The following is a 25,197-nucleotide window of genomic DNA, read 5'->3' as shown; positions in this document are numbered from 1 at the left end:
CAGCTGCAGCGAGGCCTCGCACTCGGGGTCCAGGGCCCTGCAAGCACCAAACCCCAAATTACGGACCCGGGGCACGAGGGGCAGCGAGCGCAGAGGAAATGGAGATTTTGATTGAGTCAGCTCAGCCCAAATGGGTCAATTTAACCTAAAATTGAGATTTTTAAATTTTTTTTATTGAACACAGCCCGAGCAGGTTGAATTTAATCAAAATTTGAGATTTTTTTCTATTTAGCGCAGCCCGAGTGGGGTGAGGTCAATGAAAAATTGAGAATTTCTTCCATTTAACACAGCCCAAGAGGGCTGAGGTTTGTCAGACATTGAGATTTATTTAATTTTGGTTTTTATTTAGCATAGCTCAAGTGGGGTGAGTTTAATCAAAAATTGAGATTTTTTAAAAATTTATTTAGCACGGCCCAAGAAGGGTGAATTTAATCAATAATTGAGAATTTTAAGAATTTATTTAGCATAGCTCAAGTGGGGTGAGGTCAATCAGAAATTGAGATTTTTTTTTTTTTAATTTAACATGGCCTAACTGGGGTGAGGTCAATCAGAAATTGAGAAATTTTTTAATTTATCACAGCCCAAGTGGAGTAAAGTTAATGAAAAATTTACATTTTTTCATCTCTTTAGCACAGCCCAAATGGGCTGAGTTTCATCAAAAATTGAGATTTTTTATTTATTTATCACAGCCCAAGTAGAATAATAATAATAATCAGAAATTGTTATCAGAAGGAATAGAATTAATATTAAAATATTAAATAAAATAATATAATATTATATATTAAAATATATTATAAAATAATATAATATAATTATTATCAGAAATAATAATAATCAGGAATTAAGAATAAATAATTGGAAATTATTTACTTCTGATTTAATTATTGATTGAATTCTTAATTCTTTATTTAATTCTTGATTTAATTCTTGATTTAAATCTTGATTTAATCCTTGATTTAACTCTTGATTTAAACCTGATTTAATCCTGATTTAGTTCTTTATTTAGTTCTGATTTAATTCTTGATTTAATTCTGATTAATTTCTGACTTAATTCTGATTTAATTCTTGATTTGATTCTTAATTCTTGATTTAATTATTGATTTAACTCTTGATTTAATTCTGATTTAATTCTGATTAAAGTCTTGATTTAAACCTGATTTAATCCCAATTTAAGCCTGATTTAGTTCTGATTTAATTCGTGATTTAACTCTTGATTTAATTCTGATTAATTTCTGACTTAATTCCAATTTAATTCTTGATTTAAATCTTGATTTAAATATTGATGTAATTCTTGGAATAAAATTGGAATAAATTGGAATAAATTTGAATTAAATTGGAATTAAATTGGAATGAAATTGGAATAAACTTGGAATTAAATTGGAATAAATTGGGATTAAATTGGAATTAAATTGGAATAAATTGGAAATAAATTGGAAATAAATTGCAATTAAATTGGAATTAAATTGGAATAAATTTGGATTAAATTGGAATAAATTGGAATAAATGGGAATAAATTGGGATTAAATTGGAATTAAATTGGAATAAATTGGAAATAAATTGGAAATAAATTGGGATTAAATTGGAATAAATTGGAATAAATTGGAATTAAATTGGAATAAATGGGAATAAATTGGAAGAAATTGGAATTAAATTGGAATAAACTGGAATAAATGGGGATTTTCCTGGTTTTACCTGTGGGACAGCAGCACCTGCCGAGCTGCAGAGAATCGTCTCCGGAGCGAGGCCTCTTCCTGGGGAAAAGAAAGGAAAAAAGACAATTTTATACAATAATTTTCAATTATTTCTGGCTTTTTTAATGTTTTGGGTCCTCTCCTCTCTCCTGCTAAAATTCCAGGGGTGTAAATTGAAATATCCTGGGGAAACAGCAGGGTTGGGTTGGGATTAATGAGGTGCAGAAATAATAAATGGAGGTGCAGAAATAAAAATAAAAATAATTTATTTTAAATTATTTTTTAATTTTTTTTTTGAAGTGAAAAAAAGTGAAAAACAGGGGAAAAGAATTTTAAGAAAAGGTGAAAAAAAGTGAAAAAAAAGTGAAAAAAAAAGTGAAAAAAGTGAAAAAAGGTGGAAAAAAAAAGAAAAAAAAGGTGAAAAAAGGTAAAAAAAAGGTGGGAAAAAATGAAAAAAGTGAAAAAAGTGAAAAATGTGAAAAAAGTGAAAAAAGTGAAAAAAGTGAAAAAAGTGGAAAAAAGTGAAAAAAGTGAAAAAAGTGAAAAAAAAAGTGGAAAAAAGTGGAAAAAAGTGGGAAAAAAGTGAAAAAAGGGTGAAAAAAGTGAAAAAAGTAAAAAAAAGTGAAAAAAGTGAAAAAAAGGTGAAAAAAATGAAAAAAATAGTGGAAAAAAGTGGAAAAAAAGTGAAAAAAAAGTGAAAAAAAAAGTGAAAAAAAGGTGAAAAAAGTGGAAAAAATGGGAAAAAATGAGGATTGAGTGGTGACCATGATCTTGGGGGACTTTCCAACCTTAATTGTGTGAAAGAAGGAATTTCCTGCTATCAATTATTAATTAATTATCAATTAATGAATTTAATGTCGGGCTGAGAGAGCAAATGAAACTGCTTGATAAATGGAAATAAAATAGATGGAAAAAAATAGTCATGTAAATAGAAATAAAATAAATATAAATTTATAAATCAATATAAATAGAATAAGTTTAAAAAAATATATAATTATATTAAAAATTCCTTCCTGCTTTGGTATCAGCTGATCCCACAGATATCAATTATTAATTATCAATTTATTAATTAATGTCATGGGCTGAGACAGAGCACAGTTCAACTGCTCAATAAATAAAATAAATAAAAATAAAATAGTCACAGAAATAGAAATAGAAATAAATAGAAATAAAATATTCACATAAATAGAAATAAATAGAAATGAAATATTCACATAAATGGAAATAAAATAAATATATATTTGTAAATCAATATAAATAAAATAAATAAATAAATATATCTATATAAATATATTAAAATTTCATCCTGCTTTGGTATCAGCTGATACCACTGATATCAATTATTAATTTATCAATTAATGTCAATTTAATGGGCTAAGATAAAGCAAATGAAACTGCTCAATAAATAGGAATAAAATAAATACAAATAAAATAGTCACATAAATAGAAATAAAATAGTCACATAAATAGAAATAGAAATAAATACATATTTATAAATAAATATAAATAAAATTGAAATTTTAATATATGTATATACATATATAAAAAATTCCATCCTGCTTTGGCATAAATAGAAATAAAATAAATATATATTTAGAAATCAATAAAGATAAAATTATATATAAAATATATAATAAAATTATATATATATATAAAATCAATTAATGTCAATTTAATGGGCTAAGACAAAGCAAATGAAACTGCTCAATAAATATGAATAAAATAAATAGAAATAAAATAGTCACAGAAATAGAAATGAAAGAAATAGAGATACCATAGTCACATAAATAGAAATACAATAGTCATACAAATAGAAATAAATACAAATAAAATATTCACATAAATAGAAATAAATAGAAATAAAATATTCGCATAAATGGAAATAAAATATTCACATAAATAGAAATACAATAGTCACATAAATAAAAATAAATATAAATAAAATATTCACATAAATAGAAACAAATAGAAATAAAATATTCACATAAATAGAAATACATAGAAATACAATAGTCACATAAATAGAAATAAATAGCAATAAAATATTCACATAAATAGAAATAAAATATTTGCATTACAACTGTGAATTACTTCATTATTTATCCCAAGTAAGGAATCAGATTCTTATTTTGTTCATGGAAAATTCCCAATTTCGAGTCCCAAATGTAACAGCTGGAAAATTTGGCTTTAAGGCTGAAATATTAAAAATATTTTGATTTTTTTTCCCCATTTCATTTGGCCTAAGAGGCATCTGGGTTAACACAGAGAAATAAAAATCTAAAATAAATAAATAAATAGAAATAAATCAAATCTAGAAATAAGAATGTGATTCCTTGGAGCTCCTCCCCTGTGCCAGCCATTTTCTCTGGCTGGAATTCATTATCTAAGTTATAATGATATCAATGTACATCATTTATATCATTTAGCTTTTATTAATATAATTATTAATATAATTATATAAATGTAATTAATGTATAAAAAGTAAGAACAGAGAAGTTCTACACCTTCAATCCAGCCAGGGCTAAAAAAACCAAGGATTTTCCTTCTTCTATTGGGAAGATTTTGTGGGTTTTGGCTTTAAATTCCCCCTTTTTGTCTTTTATCACATCATTTAAAAATACCCAAAATAACCAAAATAGATATTTTGAGGAGCTTTTGAAGGGCTTAAAAGCCCTTAAATTTTCCCTTAAATTTTCATGTTTTGTGGTTTTTGGCTTTAAATTCCCTTTTTTGTGTTCTCTAACATCCCTTAAAAATACCCAAAATAACCAAAATAAAACCCAGAGATATTTGGAGGAGCTGTTGAAGGGCTGAGTCTCCTCCCCTTAAATTGTCCCATTTTTGGGATTATTTATTCCATCAAATCCCTCAGCTCCAAAACTTCCAATCTCAGTTCCCTCACCTTTTTTTGGGAATGTTCCCTGCAGGAATTCCAGAGGAATTCCCCACTTCCACTGGAAATGCCCCAACCCCTGGAATTTTGCAGCTGGAGGAGTTTTCCTTCCACTCTTGGAGAGATTCTGTGGGTTTTGGCTTTAAATTCCCTTTTTTGTGTTTTATAACATTCCTTAAAAATCACCATAATAACCAAAATAGATATTTTAGGAGCTTTTGAACGGCTGAGTCTCCTCCCCTTAAATTGTCCCAGTTTTGGGATTATTTATTCCACCAAATCCTTCAGCTCCAAAACTTCCAATCTCAGCTCCTTCACCTTTTTTTTGGGGAATGTGCCCAGCAGGAATTCCTGCAGGTGTCACTGGATGATCTTTGAGGTCCCTTCCAACCCAAACCATTCCACGGTTCAGGAAAACTGGGAGATATTGTTGAAATCGGAAGGGGACCGAGAACACAGAACATTTTTTTTCCCTGGAAGCTGGAAAAGGTTTGGGTCAAACTCCAGAGGTTCCTGAGGTGACAGGAACTGCTCCTTACCACAGAGCCTGGGGTTGCAGTCAGCATTTCCAGGAGGTCTCTGGGACGGTTTTTGGCGGAAATGTGCAAGAGGTCCCCGTAGGATGGAACCGGCATTTCCTCTGGGATGATCTGATTCCAGGAACCTGGCGTGGGAAAGACAATCCTCAGGAAAAACCTTCTCTACACTAACAGGAGGAACATTTCCATTTCCATTCTCCACCCCTGCGAGTGGCCAAGGCCACCTTGGATTGGGGGCGGTTTTGTGTGGAAGAGGTTTCAGAGCCACTTCTGTGAGCCAGAGAGAAGGTTGGGAAGAGGATCCGCGTTTGATAAGAGGATCCATGTTTGAGAGGAGGATCTGTGTTTGATAAGAGGATCCATGTTTGATAAGAGGATCCATGTTTGATAAGAGGATCCATGTTTGAGAAGAAGAGGATCCATGTTTGATAAGAGGATCCATGTTTGATAAGGGGATCCATGTTTGATAAGGGGATCTGTGTTTGATAAGAAGATATGTGTTTGATTACAGGATCCATGTTTGATAGGATCCATGTGGATAAGAGGATCCATGCTTGATAAGGAGATCCATGTTTGATAAGGAGAGGATTCATTTTTGATAAGAGGATCCATGTTTGATAAGAGGATCCATGTTTTAGAGGAGGATCCGTGTTTGATAAGAGGATCCATGTTTGAGAGGAGGATCCATGTTTGATAGGAGGATCCATGTTTGAGAGGAGGATCCGTGTTTGATAAGAGAATCCGCGTTTGATAAGGGGATCCATGTTTGATAAGAGGATCTGTGTTTGATAACAGGATCCATGTTTGAGAAGAAGAGGATCCATTTTTGATAAGAGGATCCATGTTTGATAAGAGGATCCATGTTTGAGAGGAGGATCTGTGTTTGATAAGAGGATCCATGTTTGATAAGAGGATCCATGTTTGAGAGGAGGATCTGTGTTTGATAAGAGGATCCATGTTTGATAAGAGGATCCATGTTTGAGAGGAGGATCCGTGTTTGATAAGAGGATCCATGTTTGATAAGAGGATCTGTGTTTGATAAGAGGATCCATGTTTGAGAAGAGGATCCATGTTTGAGAAGAGGATCCATGTTTGAGAAGAGGATCTGTGTTTGATTACAGGATCCATGTTTGATAGGATCCATGTGGATAAGAGGATCCATGCTTGATAAGGAGATCCATGTTTGATAAGGAGAGGATTCATTTTTGATAAGAGGATCCATGTTTGATAAGAGGATCCATGTTTGACAAGAAGAGGATCCATGTTTGATAAGAGGATCCATGTTTGAGAGGAGGATCCATGTTTGATAAGAGGATCCATGCTTGATAAGAAGAGAATCCATGTTTGATAGGAGGATCCATGTTTGAGAAGGGGATCCATGTTTGATAAGAAGAGGATCCATGTTTGATAAGAGGATCTATGTTTGATATGAAGAGGATCCATGTTTGGTAAGAGGATCCATGTTTGATATGAGGAGGATCCATGTTTGAGAAGGGGATCCATGTTTGATAAGAAGAGGATCCATGTTTGATTAGAGGATCCATGTTTGATAAGAAAAGGATCCATGTTTGATAGGAGGATCATGCTTGATAAGAGGATCCATGCTTGATAAGAAGAGGATCCATGTTTGATAAGAGGATCCATGTTTGATAAGAGGATCCATGTTTGATAAGAAAAGGATCCATGTTTGATGGGAGGATCCATGTTTGAGAGGAGGATCCATGTTTGAGTGGAGATCCATGTTTGAGAAGAGGATCCATGTTTGAGAAGAGGATCCATGCTTGATAAGGGGATCCATGTTTGATAAGAGAATCCATGTTTGATAAGAAGAGGATCCATGTTTGATAAGAAGAAGATCCATGTTTGATAAGAAGATCCATGTTTGATAGGAGGATCTATGCTTGATAACAGGATCCACGTTTGATAAGAGGATCCACGTTTACCCCTGAAAGAATTTCCTCCCCAGGTCATTGACACAGGAACCAAGACAGAAAGAAGGATAAATCAGAGAAACTGCAACTGCCTGTTCCAATGAGCACCTTGTTTGTCTCTTGTGACCCATGAGTAAAGTGCAAACTGATGATTTGTGTAAGAATGTATAAAAAGCATGAATGCTGGAATAAAACCAGTTTGAAATCTTCTGGAGATGGAGTTGTTTGTATTCTCTCTCTCATATTCAGCAGTTTTGGTTTGGCTAATTTGAGATTTCCCCATTAATGAGCGCTAATGAGTGTGGTGGGTTCAGTGTTGGTTAATCACCAGAACACTCACTAGGATGTGCTCACCTGCTTCCTGTTGGGAGGCAGGGATAGGAAATAGGAAATAAGAAATAGGAAATAAGAAATAGGAAAGGTAAACCAGGCTTAAAAGTTTCAAAAGTCATCAAGAGAAATTTATCAGCAGTTACTAAAAGGAAAAAAAGTGATAAGAATCAAACCAAAACCTTTAGGACGCTTTTCCTCCCCCTACGAACTTTTCTTTCTTAAGGACAATGTGAAGAAACAAACCCTGAATTTTCAGCCAGTTCTCCAGTTTCTTTCCTCTTTCACAGGTGTTTTGCACAAAAGTGTACACAGCTTTTCAGTACTCAGAAAATTTATATCACTTCTGTAAATAACTCCCACAAAACCACCACAGGGCTGGAGAAACCTGGCCTTTAAGGTGGCTCCACACAGTTCAGCTTTTAAAACCAAAATGATTTTGAATAATTAAAATTATTTCCAAATTGGGAAAAAAATAACTGGCTGGGCTTTAAGGTCCCCTCCATACAACTCTGTTTTTAAAACCAAAATGATTTAGAATAATAAAATTATTTCAAAATTGAAAAAAAAAATCTGTAAACTAGGATAAACTAGGAGCCTGTGTATAAAATCACACTAAATATTGATTTAAACCATAGAAATAATAATTAAAAATATTTTTGTTTGGCATTCTTTCCTCTGAGTGCTCTGGTTTTCCAGGGAAATTGTGGATTCCTCATCCCTGGAAGTGTCCAAGGCCAGCTTGGAGCACCCTGGGATAGTGGAAGGAGTCAGGGCTGGACCTGGATTGGCTTTAAATTCCCTCCCAACCCCAACCATTCCAGGATTTTAACAGTTTCCAATCACTGGGATCACTTTTATCCCATAGATAAAAGCTTCCAATGGAAGTTCAAAGCATTATCAGCTCCAAAAATTGCTCTAATTCTGCTATTAAAATTTTTTTTTAAAAGAACTTATCTATTTTCTCCCTGGATATTTTTTTTTACTGTACACCAGCAAAAGATCTTGTCCAGAAGTTCATTAACCAAAGAAAAAAAAAAAAAAGAGTTATAAACCTCTCATAATCTCCCACAAGCAATCTTCTCACTAAAAACCTCCCTTTTAAAGACAACCTTGGGGCAAGGTTTGGAAAATAAATTATTTCCCACAGTCCATGAGAAGAGAGGATCTCTTTAAATTTATTTAAACCCCTATAAATGGGGCTCTGGGGGAATTTAATGGCGTGCAGTAAATTTAAAAGTTACTTTAGGAGCAGCAGAATTGCCAAAATCTCGCCGTGTTAATGAAGATTCTGTAGTGACAAGTGACTCTCTGCAAGAGCTGCTGAGGGATAAAAAGTCCTTTAAAGGAGCTTCAGATACTTGAATCTATCTCCAAAAAGACCAGGATTATACAAAAATCTTTTCTTTTTAATCCTCAGGCTTTTCTCTTCTTTTCTAATAATCTCCCTAGGGTTTGTTGCCTTCGAGACAAAACGTCCCCAGAGTTTTTAAGGCAAGAAAATACAATATTATAGCAAATAAGGCAAGGAAATCACCTTTTTCATTTCAGATGAGCGTGGAAGTTCTGGAAATTAAAATAAAATCTACTTCATTTAAAGCTAAATAAGATTTTTCAGCCAAGCCCTCACTGCTGTAGCTCTGAGAAGCCGCAATGTGTACAGAAGCTTCTCCTGTGTCCATTGGGAAATTAATACCATTCATTCTTGCAGGATCCAAAATGACACGAAATTATCAACTGATGAATATTGCACTGTCCTTTATTACAAATTTCAGACGTTTTGCCCTTTTTTTCCCAGCTGCTTTTATTTGCAGCCTTCCCCAGGCTGTGGGTATTGGCTCTGTGCTCCTGAGGGAACAGATCCTGTTCCAATGCATCCAAAATGGAAGCAAATCCAAAGCGATGGAAATTCCTGGAGTCACAGGGAAAAAAAAAATCCTAAAGATGAGCTTCTTTTTAACTCATCTTGCAGATCTTCTTGTTACCAAAATGTCCTTCTTGGTTATTTATTTTTGTTTTATTCCAGTAAAGTTCTTCTCCCTCCCTTTCTCTCCTGGAGCCAATTCTGTGGCTGCAGGATCAAGGAATTGATCTGCCTGAAAGTGTGGGGGTTTTGGGGTTTGTTTTTGCTGTGGTAATTTAGAAATTTCCATGATTTAATTTATTTAATAAATGTAGGAATTTGGGGTTTGTTCATTTTTGCTGTGTTAATTCAGGAATTTACATGATTTAATAAATTAAGTAAATGTAGGAATTTGATTTTTGTTCACTTTCACTGTGTTAATTTAAGAATTTCCATAATTTAATAAATTTAGGAATGTGGTTTTTGTTCGTTTTTGCTGTGCTAATTTAGAAATTTCCATGATTTAATAAATTTAGGAATTTGGCTTTTGTTTGTTTTTGCTGTGTTAATTTAGGAATTTAGCTAATTCAATAAATGTAATGAATTTGTTTTTGGTTTGGTTTTGCTGTGTTAATTTAGGAATTTACATAATTGAATAAATTTAGGAATTTGTTTTTGTTTGTTTTTGCTGTGTTAATTTTGAAATTTACATAATTTAATAAAAGTAATAAATTTAGGAATTTGTTTTTTGGTTTGTTTTTGCTGTGTCGATTTAGGAATTTACATAATTTAATAAATTTAGGGATTTGTTTTTGGTTTATTTTTGCTGTGTTGATTTAGGAATTTCCATCATTTAATAAATTTAGGAATTTGTTTTTTGTTTGCTTTTGCTGCGTTAATTTTGAAATTTACATAATTTAATAAAAGTAATAAATTTAGGAATTTGTTTTTTGTTTATTTTTGCCGTGTCGATTTAGGAATTTCCATAATTGAATAAATTTAGGAATTCGGTTTTTGTTCATTTTTGCTGTGCTAATTTAGCAATTTCCATCATTGAAGAAATTTAGGAATTTGGTTTTGGTTTGTTTTTGCTATGCTAATTTAGGAATTTACATGATTGAATTTATTTAATAAATTTAGGAATTTGGTTTTGCTTTGTTTTTGCTGTGTTAATTTAGGAATTTCCACAACTGAATAAATTTATGAGTTTGTTTTTTGTTTGTTTTTGCTGTGTTAATTTAGGAATGAGAGCAAGCTCCTGGATCAGCTGGAAGGCTCCAGCCTCGGCCATTCAGGGGTTAAAAATCTTCCCAGAGACACCACGGATCATTTGGGGTCACCCCAAAAGCCCTGGGAGTGGATTTTGAAGTTGTTTTCCCATCTCATTATCCCGATTTTCCTGCTCTTTGTGCCATCCTGGGGAAGAGCAAGGGGAGGTCCTGGTGCCATCGCAGTTCCTTGCTGCTCGAGTTTGGGAGGCACAAAGGTCAGCCATGAGCACCCCTCGCTTGGGATTTACCTGGAATGGGACATCCTGAGCCCAAATCCATCCTCAGATGGGCCAGGAAACTCCATCTGAGCCCAAAACCTTCAGAGGAGTCAGGAAACTCCATCTGAGCCCAAAAAGCATCCGGAAACTCCATCTGAGCCCAAAACCATCCTCAGGAGAGTCAGGAAACTCCATCTGAGCCCAAAAAGCATCAGGAAACTCCATATGAGCCAAAAAACATTCTCAAGAGAGTTGGAAACGCCATCTGAGGCCAAAACAATCCTCAAAGGAGTCAGGAAATTCCATCTGAGCTCGAAAAAGGGTCAGGAGACCATCCAGATCCCAAGTCCATCCTCAGAGGAGTCAGGAAACTCCATCTGAGCCCAAAACCTTCAGAGGAGTCAGGAAACTCCATCTGAACCCAAAACCATCCTCAGGAGAGCCAGGAAACTCCGTAGCCCAAAAAAGGGTCAGGAAAACATCCAGAGCCCAAAACCATCCCCAAAGGAGTCAGGAAACTCCATCTGAGCCCAAAACCTTCAGAGGAGTCAAGAAACTCCATCTGAACTCAAAACCATCCTCAGGAGAGTTGGAAACTCCATCTGAGCCCAAAATCATCCACAGAGGAGTCAGGAAACTCCATCCAGAGCCCAAATCCATCCTCAGGAGAGTTGGAAACTCCATCCAGAGGCCAAAACCTTCAGAGGAGTCAGGAAACTCCATCCAGAGCCCAAAACCATCCTCAGATGGGCCAGGAAACTCCATCTGAGCCCAAAATAGTCAGGAGACCATGCAGAGCCCAAAACCTTCAGAGGAGTCAGGAAACTCCATCCAGAGCCCCAAAAGAGGGTCAGGAAAACATGCAGAGCCCAAAACCGTCCTCAGGAGAGTTGGAAACTCCATCTGAGCCCAAATCCATCCTCAGATGGGTAAGGAAACTGCATTTGAGCCCAAAAGAGAGTCATGAAACTGCATCTGAGCCCAGAATAGTCAGGAGACCATCCAGAGCCCAAAACCATCCTCAGGAGAGCTGGAAGCTCCACCTGAGCCCAAAATAGCGTCAGGAAAACACCCAGAGCCCAAAACCACCAAAGGAATCAGGAAACTCCATCTGAGCCCCCCCAAAAAAACATCTTCAGGAGAGTTGGAAACCCCACCTGAGCCCCAAACCATCCTCAGGAGGAACCAGCCTGGGAGAGCCATTGCAGAGCAGCTCGTGGAGGTTCCAGGCTGCATCATTTACAGATTTCCATTAATCAATTACCAATAAATTAGAAATCAATTAATTACCAATAAATAGGAATATCCTGCTGATGAAAGCACTTTACCTGTCCTGCCCCAGAGGCCTTCAAAGTTCTCCAGAACGTTAGGAGGCTCCATGCCCAGGTAGACCTTGACAACCAGACTGAGATCTGTGAGTGCCTTCTCCAGGTCATCTGCAGAGAGGGAAAAGCATTTCATGGCAGAGAGAAAGGAAACGGAATAAAAACCAACTTTTCATCAGTGCAAAGACACAAATCACACGGGTTTGACACAGAAATATGTTTTTAGCTTAGCCAGAAAATACAGAAATATGTTTGTGACAGAAACACATTTTTAATGTCTCCTGGGGAGAAAAACCTTCGTCTTCATAAAGGTTTGAAGTTGAAAAAAACACATTGAAAAAAAGCTGAAATTCAGGCTCTGCACTCTCCTAAATGTTTTCCTGTTGGTTCATTTCTTTAGGCCATATTTAAATTGCGAGCTCTGTGTGCCACATTTACAAATTTGCAATATTTACACCCTGGTGCTGTGGTTTAAGGTGGTGAACACCAAAACTCTACGAAAGGAATGAGTTACAGAGGGATTCTTTCCAGAAAGGATTCTCCCACCTGCTGGGAATTGGAGATTTCTGTGACCCCCAGGAGAACCCTGCACTGCCCTGAGGCCTGGAGAAGCTTCCAGAATGGAATGGTGGAACTGGGATTGTGGGTGTGCAGTTTGGACAGGAGTGTGTGATACCACATGGGGTGAAAACTTAGAGTTTAAGGGTTTAGAATACAGGAATAGATATAAAGCAAGATGCAGGTTTGGGGGCAGGGCTGCTCCTTCTTCTTCACCTTCTCCTCCATGGGTTTGGGTGGTTTTGTGCCATTGGATTAAAAAGTCCCCATTGCAGGGCATGGGTGGTTGGTTATTGGGTTAAAAGATAACTTATAATAATTATTATAATTATTTACTATAATTATCATCATAATTTGTTATAATTGGGTGAAAATAATTGAGGTGTCATTTCTTAATTGGACAGTTTAAAAGGCCTTGTAGAAAGAGAGATGGCCTCCACTTTTTGTTGTTGGAGTGAAGTGCTGCAGAGCACAGGGTTTGTGAGACTGTGACATAAATAAGGAAGAATAAACATCTGAGTCCCAATACAGTATTAAATATAACACAAGATGGAGGTTTTTGGGTTTTGGGCTGCTCCTTCTTCTTTTCCTTCTTCTCCATGGGTTTGGGTGGTTTTGTGCCATTGGATTAAAAAGTCCACATTTCAGGGCATGGTGGTTGGTTATTGGGTTAAAAGTAAAAATTATTTAGGTTTAATTTCTTAATTGGACAGTTTAAAAGGTCTTGTGGAGAGAGAGAGAGAGAGATGGGGCTCCATTTTGGGGCTCCATTTTGAGTTTGTTATTGAAGTGCTGCAGACCTCAGGGTTTGTGAGGCTGAAATATAGATAAGTTCTAATAAACATCTGAGTGCAAACAAGAAATATCATCTTGTTGTTAATCCCAACTTCAGCAAAAAGAAGATAAACTGAGTTCCTAATTATCCCAGAGGCAATCAGCAATTAACTGACCCATGTTGATGACGGCATCGAAGTAGCCAGGACAGTCCTGGCAGACCTGGAGGTACATGTCCACCCTGCTCACTGCCTGGGCACGGGTGGTTGGTTATTGGGTTAAAAGATAATTTATAATAACTATTATAATAATTTATTATAATTTATTATAATAATTTATTATAATTGGGTGAAAATAATTGAGGTTTTGGACAGTTTAAAAGGCCTTGTAGAGAGAGAGAGATGGGGCTCCATTTTGAGTTTGTTATTGAAGTGCTGCAGAACTCAGGGTTTGAGAGACTGTGACATGGATAAGAAAGAATAAACATCTGAGTCCCAACGCAGTACTAAATACATAAAACAAGATGCAGGTTTTGGGGCAGTGCCGGTCCTTCTTTGTCGTCTTCTCCTCCATGGGTTTGGGTGGTTTTGTGCAATCGGATTAAAGAGTCCACATTGCAGGGCAGGGGTGGTTGGTTATTGGGTTAAAAGTAAAAATTATTTAGGTTTCATTTCTTAATTGGACAGTTTAAAAGACCTTGGAGAGAGAGAGATTGGGCTCATTTTGTGCTCAAGTGCTGCAGACCTCAGGGTTTGTGCGGCTGAAATATAGATAAGTTCTAATAAACATCTGAGTGCAAACAAGAAATATCATCTTGTTGTTAATCCCAACCTCAGCAAAAAGAAGATAAACTGAGTTCCTAATTATCCCAGAGGCAATCAGCAATTAACTGACCCGTGTTGATGACGGCATCGAAGTAGCCAGGGCAGTCCTGGCTGATCTGGAGGTACATGTCCACCCTGCTCACTGCCTCCTCCATCTCTGGCCTGCTGAACAGCCCTGTCCTCCTCAGGTGCTCCCCGTATTTCTCTTTGTCCTTTGGCACCAGCAGGATGCACCTGGGTCTGAAGTGAGTGCGCTTCAAGCTACGGACGCCCTGCAAAATAAAGCAGAGGGGGAAAAAGAAAAAAAAAAAAAAGTGGGGCTTTTCTGGAAACTGTTTGGTGGAATTTGGTGCTGAGGTTTTTTTTCTCCTGAAAATAAAGCAGAGAAAACAGAGTTTTTTCCTTCAAAATGAGTGTTGGTCCAATATGAAGCTGAGTTTTTTGTCCTTGAAAATAAAGCAGAAAAAAAAAACAGCATTCTCTTTTTCCTTGAAACTGGGTGTTTGTGAAGTTTGGAGCTGAGGTTTTTTTCTCCGCGAAAATACAGCACAGGAACACAGGGGTTTATGATTGAAATTGAGTGTTAAATTTGGAGCTCAATTCTTTCTCCTGGAAAAATAAGCAGAGAAATAAAGCCGTTTTTTTCCTTGAAACTATTTGTGGAATTTGGTGCTGAGTTTTTTTTCTTCCTCTTGAAAATTAAGCACAGAAAAAGTGGGTTTTTTCTTCAAACTTAGTTGTTTTGAAATTTGGAGCTGAGGTTTTGGTTTTTTTTTCTCCTTGCAAATAAAGCAGAGAAAAGTGTTTTTTTTTTTTCTTGAAACTGAGTCTTTGTGTAATTTGAACCTCAGCTCAAATCAGCATTAATAAAAGAGCTCAAAATCAGCATTAATGAGGGCACTGAGAGCCCAAAATCAGCATTAATGAGAGAGCCCAAAAACAGCATTAATGAGAGAGCCCAAAATCAAAATCAGCATTAATGAGCCCAAAATCAGCACTAATTAAAGAGCCTAAAATCAGCGCTCATGAGGGCAATGAGAGGTTAATGAGAGAGCCCAAAATCAACGTTAATGAGAGCCCAAAATCAACGTTAATGAGGGCACTGAGAGCCCAAGATCAGCATTAATGAGAGAGCCCAAAATCAATATCAGCATTAATGAGAGCCCAAAATCAGCGTTAATGAGAGCCCAAAATCAACCTTTATGAGGGCACTGAGAGCCCAAAATCACCATTAATGAGGCCAAAATCAGCATTAATGAGAGAGCCCAAAATCAAAATCAGCATTATTGAGAGCCCAAAGTCAGCACTAATTAAAGAGCCTAAAATCAGCGCTCATGAGCCCAAAATCAACGTTAATGAGGGCAATGAGAGCCCAAAATCAGTTTTTTTTTTTTTTCCTCTTGAAAATAAAGCACAGAAAAAGTGGGTTTCTTCTTGAAACTTTTGAAATTTGGAGCTGAGGTTTTTTTCTCCTTGCAAATAAAGTAGAGAGAAGTGGGTTTTTTTTCTTGAAACTGAGTCTTTGTGTAATTTGAAGCTCAGTTTTATCTCTTGCAAATAAAGCAGAGTAAGAAGTGTTGTTTTTTCCTTGAAACAGAGCATTTGTTGAATTTGGAGCTGAGTTTTGTTCTCTTGAAAATAAAGCAGAAAAAAACCCAGCGCTTTTTTCCTTGAACATGAGTGTTTGTGGAATTTGAAGCTCAGTGTTTTTTCTCCTCGAAAACACAGCAGAGAAACACAGGGGTTTTGTCTTGAACCTGAGTGTCTGTGGAATTTGGAGCTCAGTGTTTTTTTCTCTTGAAAATGAAGCACAGAAAAAGTGGGTTTTTTCTTGAAACTTTTGAAATTCGGAGCTGAGGGTTTTTTTTTCTCCTTGCAAATAAAGCAGAGAAAACAGTGTTGGGTTTTTTTTCTTTGAAACTCAGCATTTGTTCAATTTGGAGCTGAGTTTTTTCCTCTTGAAAATAAAGCAGAAAAAACAAACCCAGCGCTTTTTTCCTTGAACCTGAGTGTTTGTGGAATTTGAAGCTCAGTGTTTTTTCTCCTCGAAAACACAGCAGAGAAACGCAGGGCTTTATCTTGAACCTGAGTGCTCCTTTCCAGGAAGGAATTTTCCCCAATCTCCAACCCGAGGCCGTTCCCTCTGTCCTGCCCCACGTCCCATGAGGGAATTTGCCCCACCAGGTGACCTCACCTCGATTTCCATGTGGACACACGTAGCCAGCCCCTCCCTGGCTATGGACTCCAAGGTGCCTCTGGCCAGCCCATACCTGTGGCCGCTGTATTTGTAGGTTGCCAGAAATCTCCCCTGAAATTCAGAGCAAGGATAACGCCAAGGGAAACGTTCCAAAGGGAATAAGCTCCTCCAACGAACGCATCGCGTTGGGTTGCCCTGATTTCTCGCCCTACAAAGTTTCTTCGTGTTTAAATCAGTGTTAATGAGGGCAACGAGAGCCCAAAATCCACATTAGTGAGCCCAAAAGCAGCGTTAATGAGAGAGCTCAAAATCAGCGTTAATGAGAGTCCAAAATCAAAATCAGCGTTAATGAGAGAGCCCAAAATCAACGTTTATGAGGGCACTGAAAGCCCAAGATTAGCATTAATGAGGGCACTGAGAGCCCAAGATCAGCGTTAATGAGAGCCCAAAATCAAAATCAGCATTATTGAGAGCCCAAAATCAGCACTAATTAAAGAGCCTAAAATCAGCGCTAATGAGGGCAATGAGATGTTAATGAGAGAGCCCAAAATCAGCGTTAATGAGCCCAAAATCAACGTTAATGAGGGCATTGAGAGCCCAAGATCAGCGTTAATGAGAGCCCAAAATCAGTGTTAATGAGGGCAATGAGAGCCCAAAATCAGCATTAATGAAAGAGCCCAAAATCAGCATTAATGAGGGCACTGAGAGCCCAAAATCAGCGTTAATGAGCCCAAAATCAACGTTAATGAGGGCACTGAGAGCCCAAAATCAGCGTTAATGAGGCCAAATCAGCATTAATGAGAGAGCCCAAAATCAAAATCAGCATTATTGAGAGCCCAAAATCAGCACTAATGAGCCCAAAAACAACGTTAATGAAGGCAATGAGAGCGTTAATGAGATCAGCGTTAATGAGATCAGCGTTAATGAGAGCCCAAATTCAGTGTTAATGAGGGCACTGAGAGCCCAAAATCAGCATTAATGAGGCCAAAATCAGCATTAATGAGAGAGCCCAAAATCAAAATCGGCACTAATTAAAGAGCCTAAAATCAGCGCTAATTAAAGAGCCTAAAATCAGCGTTAATGAGCCCAAAATCAACGTTAATGAGGGCACTGAGAGCCCAAGATCAGCATTAATGAGAGCCCAAAATCAGTGCTAATGAGCCCAAAATCAACGTTAATGAGAGCCCAAAATCAACGTTAATGAGAGCCCAAAATCAACGTTAATGAGGGCACTAAGAGCCCAAGATCAGCATTAATGAGAGAGCCCAACATCAGCGTTAATGAGAGCCCAAAATCAACATTTATGAGGGCACTGAGAGCCCAAGATCAGCATTAATGAGGCCAAAATCAGCATTAATGAGAGAGCCCAAAATCAAAATCAGCATTATTGAGAGCCCAAAGTCAGCACTAATTAAAGAGCCTAAAATCAGCACTAATGACGGCAATGAGATGTTAATGAGAGAGCCCAAAATCAGCGTTAATGAGCCCAAAATCAGCATTAATGAAAGAGCCCAAAATCAGCATTAATGAGGGCACTGAGAGCCCAAAATCAACGTTAATGAGAGCCCAAAACCAAAGTTAATGAGAGAGCCCAACATCAGTGTTAATGAGAGCCCACAATCAGCGTTAATGAGGGCAATGAGAGTTCAAAATGAGAGTTAATGTGAGCCCAAAATCAGCGTTAATGAAGCATAAAATTAAATATTAAAATAAAATTAAAATTCTATAATATATAAATATATATTACATAAAAATATACATATTACATTCAAATTAAACTCTTTGATGATTGTTCTCATGAAGGGCCAGCTCAGTTGTTCCAGGCTCCCCCCTTTGGTATCAATACAAATACTGGGGCTCTGTGGTGGCTTTTCAAGGCCAAGTTTTGTTGTAAAAAGCATCAAAAAGAGCAGCTGGAGGCAGAAATCCTTCAGAGAAGCCTCATTCCTTTAGGGGGGATTTGCTAAACTTCCAAGGAATTCCCTGCAGGGTTGCTGGTAAATGTTGAAAAAATAAAAACCAATAAACCCCACACTGTATTTCTGCCTGAAAATCAGTTTATTTCTACATTATAGTATTATTTAAATATTCCCCACTGGCCATTTTGCCCATCTAGTGGTTTCTATAAGTTCATTTGCAGGGGAAAAGACAGCACAAATCTACAAGAAATTTGTGGTTTGACTTAAAAACACGACTGGGAGTGAATAAACATTCACACCCAGGCACAAACCTGGTGTGATAATAAAAATAAAATATTTTTAAAATATATTAAAAATATATTAAATAAATATAAATATATAAATAATATATAATAAACATATTAATATATAATAATATATAACTATAATATATAGTAATATAGTCATTATATTAAGTTACATATATAGTTACATATATATATTATATATATATCTATATATAGTTATATAGTTATATATATATAGTTATATATAGTTATATATAGTTATATAGTTATTATATATAATAATAATATATAACTTAAAAACACAACTGAGAGTGAATAAACATTCACACCCAGGCACAAACCTGGTGTGATAATAAAAATAAAATATTTTTAAAATATATAAAATATATATTAAATAAATATAACTATATAAATTATATATATTAAATAAATATAAAATATGTAAATAATATACAATAAACATATTAATATATATTACATATTAATATGTATTATATTATATATTTATATATAATATATTAATATTATATATTAATATGTGTAATGAATAATATATAATAATGCATATAAAATTAATATATTAAAATAATATATAAAATAAATAATATATATTTAAATATATAAATATATAAAATATAAATATATAAATATATATTAAATACAAAGATATATAAAGATATATAAAGATATATAAAGATATATAAAAATATATAAAAATATATAAAAAGATATAAAAATATAAAAATAAATCAGGCTTGGACAGAGAAGTCGAGTTCACTGTGGGAGCAGGAAAAAAGCTGCAAGGACAGGAGTCAGGCACTTACTGCTTTCACCATTTTGTCAAATTCTTCTTCAGAAATGAAATGATAATCCAATCTGTTTTCTTCCCCAAAATAAGCTTTCCTGGTGGTGTGGCAGGGCCTGGGATATTTATGGGATAATAAAGAAATAACTTGGTTTCAATCCCTGCAGCAGCTCTGGAATAGCAATGGGGAGGAGGGGGGGGAAAGCAGGGAAACCAGAAATAATTTCATTTTTAAGCAGCAAAGAAATACGAGAAATAGAAAGAGAGGTGCAAATCACACCCCTAAACGCTGGGTGTTTGAAAGATTGACCCATAAATACACCCAAAAAAGTTAAATTTAAGGTGGTGTTTTGGTGATAAATCCCTGCCCAGCCCGGCCCGGCCCGAGCTGGAGCTGTCACAGCAGCCTGGGACTCAGAAATGATGAACTCCATTTTTCCCCAATTCTGCCAGGCTTGGGGATGATAGAAAGTCAAATCCTAAATGTGGAAAAGGAGCTGGGCTGAGCCAGGGGGGTTAAGAAAGAGCTCCAAAGTCCAATTTTTAAACAGATGGTCACGGGGAGGGGGGGGAAACAATCCTGAAAGTGGGGAGAAAAGTGGGAGAAAAGGGAGGGAAAATAAAAATTCAGCTACCTCAGCTTCACACCAGGATAAAACACTAAAAACCCACCAAAATCCCCCCCAAAAAAACCCCAAAACCCAGATAATTAATGCAGGAAACAATTCGAGACTGAAGTATTCAGTGGGTCTGGTTCTGTTTAAAAATCAGATTTTTTTTTTTCTGCTTTGCCTTTCGACTGGGAAAAAAAAGGGATGGAAGGGAATTCCCTGTTATTCCATGAGGATAAACCTCAGCCACCGAGGTGAAACACTAAAAACTCACTAAAAAAAACCCCAAAATCCCTAAAAAAACCCCAAAAATCCCCCGTTAATTAGTGCAGGTAACAAATTGAGAATGGAATATTCAGTGGGTCTGGGCCTGTTTGAAAATCAGATTTTTCTCCTCTTTTCTGCTTTGCCATTGAAGTGGGAAAAAAAGCAGGGAAAGGAATTCCCTGCCATCCCATAAGGACAAACCTCAGCCACCAGGCCTAAACACACTAAAAAATCCCAAAAAATCCCTAAAAAAACACCCCAAAAATCCCCCCAAAACCCCAGTTAATTAGTGCAGGGAACAAATTGAGCCTGAAGTATTGAGCAGGTCTGGGTCTGTTTGGAAATCAGATTTTTCTCCTCTTTTCTGCTTTGCCAATAAAGAGGAGAAAAAGGCAGGGAAAGGAATTCCCTGGCATCCCATGAGGACCAACCTCAGCCACCATGGTGAAACACTAAAAACTCACTAAAAAAAACCCCAAAATCCCTAAAAAAACCCCCCAAAATCCCCCGTTAATTAATGCAGGTAACAAATTGAGAATGGAATATTCACTGGGTCTGTGTCTGTTTGAAAATCAGATTTTTCTCCTCGTTTCTGCTTTGCCATTAAAGTGGGAAAAAAGGCAGGGAAAGGAATTCCCTGGCATCCCATGAGGATAAACCTCAGCCACCATGGTGAAACACTAAAAACTCACTAAAAAATCCCCAAAAAACCCTAAAAAAAAACCCCAAAATCCCCCAGTTAATTAGTGCAGGTAACAATTGGAGAATGGAATATTCAGTGGGTATGGGCCTGTTTGAAAATCAGATTTTTCTCCTCGTTTCTGCTTTGCCATTAAAGTGGGAAAAAAAGCAGGGAAAGGAATTCCCTGCCATCCCATGAGGACAAACCTCAGCCACCAGGCCTAAACACACTAAAAAATCCCAAAAAATCCCTAAAAAAACACCCCAAAAATCCCCCCAAAACCCCAGTTAATTAGTGCAGGGAACAAATTGAGCCTGAAGTATTGAGCGGGTCTGGGTCTGTTTGAAAATCAGATTTTTCTCCTAATTTCTGCTTTGCCAATAAAGAGGAGAAAAAGGCAGGGAAGGGAATTCCCTGGCATCCCATGAGGACAAACCTCAGCCACCATGGTGAAACACTAAAAACTCACTAAAAAAAACCCCAAAAAACCCTAAAAAAACACCCCAAAAATCCCCCGTTAATTAATGCAGGTAACAATTGGAGAATGGAATATTCAGTGGGTCTGGGCCTGTTTGAGAATCAGATTTTTCTCCTAATTTCTGCTTTGCCATTAAAGTGGGATAAAAGGAAATTCTTTCTTTTTTTAGTTGTGTTTTTTTAATTTTATTTTTTTTTGCTTTTTTGGAGGCTTTTTTGGTTCGTTTTGGGGTTTTTGTTTGTTTGGTTTTGGGGTTCTTTTGTTTGGGGTTTTTGGGGGGCTTGTGTTTTAAGGTTTTTTTTTGTTTTGGTTTGTGATTTTTTTTATTTCTGGTTGTGGGGTTTTTTGCATTTTTGGTTGGGTTTTTTTTGTTTTGTTTTGGTCTGTAGGGGTTTTTTTTTTGCTTTTGGTTTTTTTTTATTATGTTTCTTTGGTTGGTTGGAGTTTTTTCCTGTTTTTTTTGGTTTCTGGGTTTGAAGTTTGTTTTCTGGTTTGGTTTGCTTTTGTTTATTTTCTCTTTTGCTTTGTGTTTTCATTCGTTTGTTTTGTTTTCATCTTTTCTGGTTTGGTCGTGAATTTCATTTATTTGGGTTTTGTTCCCTGCCTGTTTTGGTTTGTGGTTTTCATTTGTTTGTTTATTTTAGTTTGTGAGGTTCATTTGTTTGTTTGTTGTATTTTAATTTGTGAGGTTCATTTGTTTGTTTATTTTAATTTGTGAGGTTCATTTGTTTGTTTGTTTTATTTTAATTTGTGAGGTTCATTTGTTTGTTTTAATTTTAGTTCACGAAGTTCATTTGTGTGGTTGGTTTTCGTTTCTTCGTTTTCCGTTTTGGTTTGTGTTTTCCTTTGTTTGGGTTGGTCTATTGCCTGGTTTGGTTTATGATTTTCATTTGTTTGGTTTGTTTTAGTTTGTGGTTCAATTCGTTTGGTTTTGTTTCTTTTATATTTTGATTTGTGATTTTCATTCGTTCGTTCCATTTTCTGTTTGTTTGTTGTTCCCTTTCCAAATCAATTTGATAACTTAAATAACTTTCACTCATTAACTTCAGCCAATCAAGCCTTGACAAGACACAAAACCACAGCAAAATTCCTTCTTTTTACCTTCTTTCCAAAAAAAAAACCCCACCAACCAAACCAGCAGCAATTCCAACCTCGATCCTCTGGTGGTTTTTTATAAGCTCAGGGTGCAGAACTCACCCAAATCTGAAGAAAGTCTTGAATTGTCTGCAGAGTTTGAGAGAAAGTTGCCTCCTCCCCCCGGCCACGGGGCCCAGCAACACCAGCATGGGGTAGGGATCATCAAAAGCGGGCAAAGTGCTGCAAGAGAGGAATTAATTCACATTGATTCGCCTCAAAAATCAAATTTCAGCGGCTTTTTCAGAAAGCTTTGCGGAGGTTTTATCACCCCTTCAACTCAGCTCAGCTTGTTCACAAAATTGACAAAAATTGAGGGGCTCTAAATGTAAGAATAGCACAAAAAATCTGCATTAAAGACTCTTTTTGTAAAGGAATAATGTTATTTTTTACTCTGATTTACAGCCTTTTCTAAAGGGCCGGGATTTGCTGGGGTATTTTTTCCAGAGGTGGGAATATTTTAATGAGCAGGACAACTGGAATAAATCTGGAATAAACGGAATCCTACAGATTTTTCCACTTTCCTGCATGACCCTGTTGCCTTTCATGTCCAGTGAAGGTGTAAAAATTCTTCAATTAAATAAAAAAACCCCACTCAGATCATTAAAACTTCAATGAACAAAACAAATCCACAATAAAAGGGCTCAAAATGCTGCAAAAAGAAGAAATTCTTCATTTTTCCATGCTGAGCTGAGGATTAAATCCTCCGGTTTTCCACTTCCAGGTGTAAGTGGAAGACTGAAGTAAAAATAGAATTTTAAATTAATTTTTAATTTTTTTTAAATTTATTTTTAAATCTCAGGTAGATTTTAAGAATGGGTCACTTGGAAATATGGCAGGAATAACTGAAATAATTCCAAATGCAGTGATTTTTAATTAATAAGTAGTTTTAACGGAATTTTAAGTGAAAGAAAACTGCCTCTGTGTCCATTTAATGGGATTTTAAACAGGAGACCTGAAAAGAGAAATATTATATAATTTAAGAAAAAAATTATAATATAAGAAAATAAATATAAGACAATAATATAAAAAAATAATATAAGAAAAAATATAAGAAAAATAAATATAAGAAAAAAATAAGAAAAATAAAAGGAAAAATAGGAAAAATTAAGAAAATTATATAAGAAAACATAAGAAAATAATATAAGAAAAAAAAAGGAAATAAAAAAATATATTTATATTTTATAATATATTTATAAAAGTGAAATATATTTATTTTACCACCCCTCTCACAAATAACTCATTCTTTCAGAAATAAGGCCACTTCCAGGGATGAGGAATTTTTTAGGAATCCTGTGACAGGGCCTCTCCAATCCTGAAAATAAAGATTTTTTTTTCCTTCTCCCTACACAGGACTTGTTCCAGGCTTGGAAAATGCAGAATTCCTCTGGCATCTTTCCTTCCACGAGGCAATGTTACACCCAGTAAATCATCCCTTGATGAGATCATGCTCAAAATTCAAATTTTCTTCAATAAATTCTGAATGCCCCTTGTCCTCAGATTCTTGGGATTTAGGATTCCATCAGGAGAACATTTCCATAATCCTGTCTTTATCACACCACCACTTCTTGGTTTCCAACACTGAAATTTTGGAGGTTCCTACAGCTTGGAAGAAGATTCTGGAAAAGTTTTGGGCTCGTAATTCAAATTTTTTTGTCTTTGTGGGCATTGCTGTGAAAGATTAATAAATGTTAATGCCAAAGTGGATTATTTTGATGATCTGATCCGTCCTCTCCTCGTTCCACTTGGAATTCCCCAAGCTGGTTCCTGTTCCAGGCTTGGAAAATGCAGAATTCCTCTGGCAACTTTCCTTCCACGAGGCAATGTTACACCCAATAAATCATCCCTTGATGAGATCACGCTCAAAATTCAGATTTTCTTCAATAAATTCCCAATTCCCCCTGTCCTAAAATTCCTGGGATTTAGGATTCCATCAGGAGAACATTTCCATAATCCTGTCCTTCATCACATTGAGAACTCCTTGGTTCTCAGCAATGAAAGTTTGGGGGTTCTACAGCTTGGAAGAAGATTCTGGAAAAGTTTTGGGCTCGTAATTCAAATTTCTTTGTCTTTGTGGGCAGTGCTGCGAAAGATTAACAAGTTTTAAGGCCAAAATGGATTATTTTGATGATCTAAGTCATCATCCCACTTGGAATTCCCCAAGCTGGTTCTTGTTTCAGACTTGGAAAATGCAGAATTCCTCTGGCATCTTTCCTTCCACAAGGAAATGTTACACCCAATAAATCATCCCTTGATGAGATCACGCTCAAAATTCAGATTTTCTTCAATAAATTCCCAATTCCCCCTGTCCTAATATTCCTGGGATTTAGGATTCCATCAGGAGAACATTTCCATAACCCTGTCCTTAATTACATCACCACTAAAAATTTGGGAGGTTTCTACAGCTTGGAAGCAGATTATTGAAAAGTTTTGTGCTCATAATTCAAATTTCTTTATCTTTGTGGGCACTGCTGTGAAAGATGAATAAATTTTAAGGCAAACTGGATTATTTTGATGATCTGATCCATCCTCTTCTCGTTCCACTTGGAATTCCCCAAGCTGGTTCCTGTTCCAGGCTTGGAAAATGCAGAATTGCACTGGCATCTTTCCCTTTATGAGG

At 36.0% G+C, this 25,197-nt stretch overlaps 1 protein-coding gene across 1 annotated transcript in view; it reads right to left on the bottom strand.

The window, feature by feature from the left end:
• Positions 1-25,197, bottom strand: part of LRGUK (leucine rich repeats and guanylate kinase domain containing) — a 57,996-nt gene that overhangs the window by 8,372 nt on the left and 24,427 nt on the right. The window contains exons 11-17 of the mRNA XM_036401777.1: positions 22,641-22,760; positions 19,425-19,521; positions 16,392-16,505; positions 14,268-14,469; positions 12,045-12,152; positions 1,693-1,751; positions 1-37 (exon numbers count right to left, since the gene is read on the bottom strand). The exon at positions 1-37 is cut by the window's left edge and continues 59 nt beyond it. Of these exons, the coding sequence (XP_036257670.1) occupies positions 1-37; positions 1,693-1,751; positions 12,045-12,152; positions 14,268-14,469; positions 16,392-16,505; positions 19,425-19,521; positions 22,641-22,760 (737 nt within the window). The remainder of the gene's footprint in view (positions 38-1,692; positions 1,752-12,044; positions 12,153-14,267; positions 14,470-16,391; positions 16,506-19,424; positions 19,522-22,640; positions 22,761-25,197) is intronic.

The sequence above is a fragment of the Molothrus ater genome, chromosome 5, assembly GCF_012460135.2.
Source record: "Molothrus ater isolate BHLD 08-10-18 breed brown headed cowbird chromosome 5, BPBGC_Mater_1.1, whole genome shotgun sequence".
NCBI lineage: Eukaryota > Metazoa > Chordata > Aves > Passeriformes > Icteridae > Molothrus > Molothrus ater.
The sequence above is the reverse complement of the archived record's forward strand: the minus strand, read 5'-3'. Positions and strand labels throughout refer to the sequence as shown.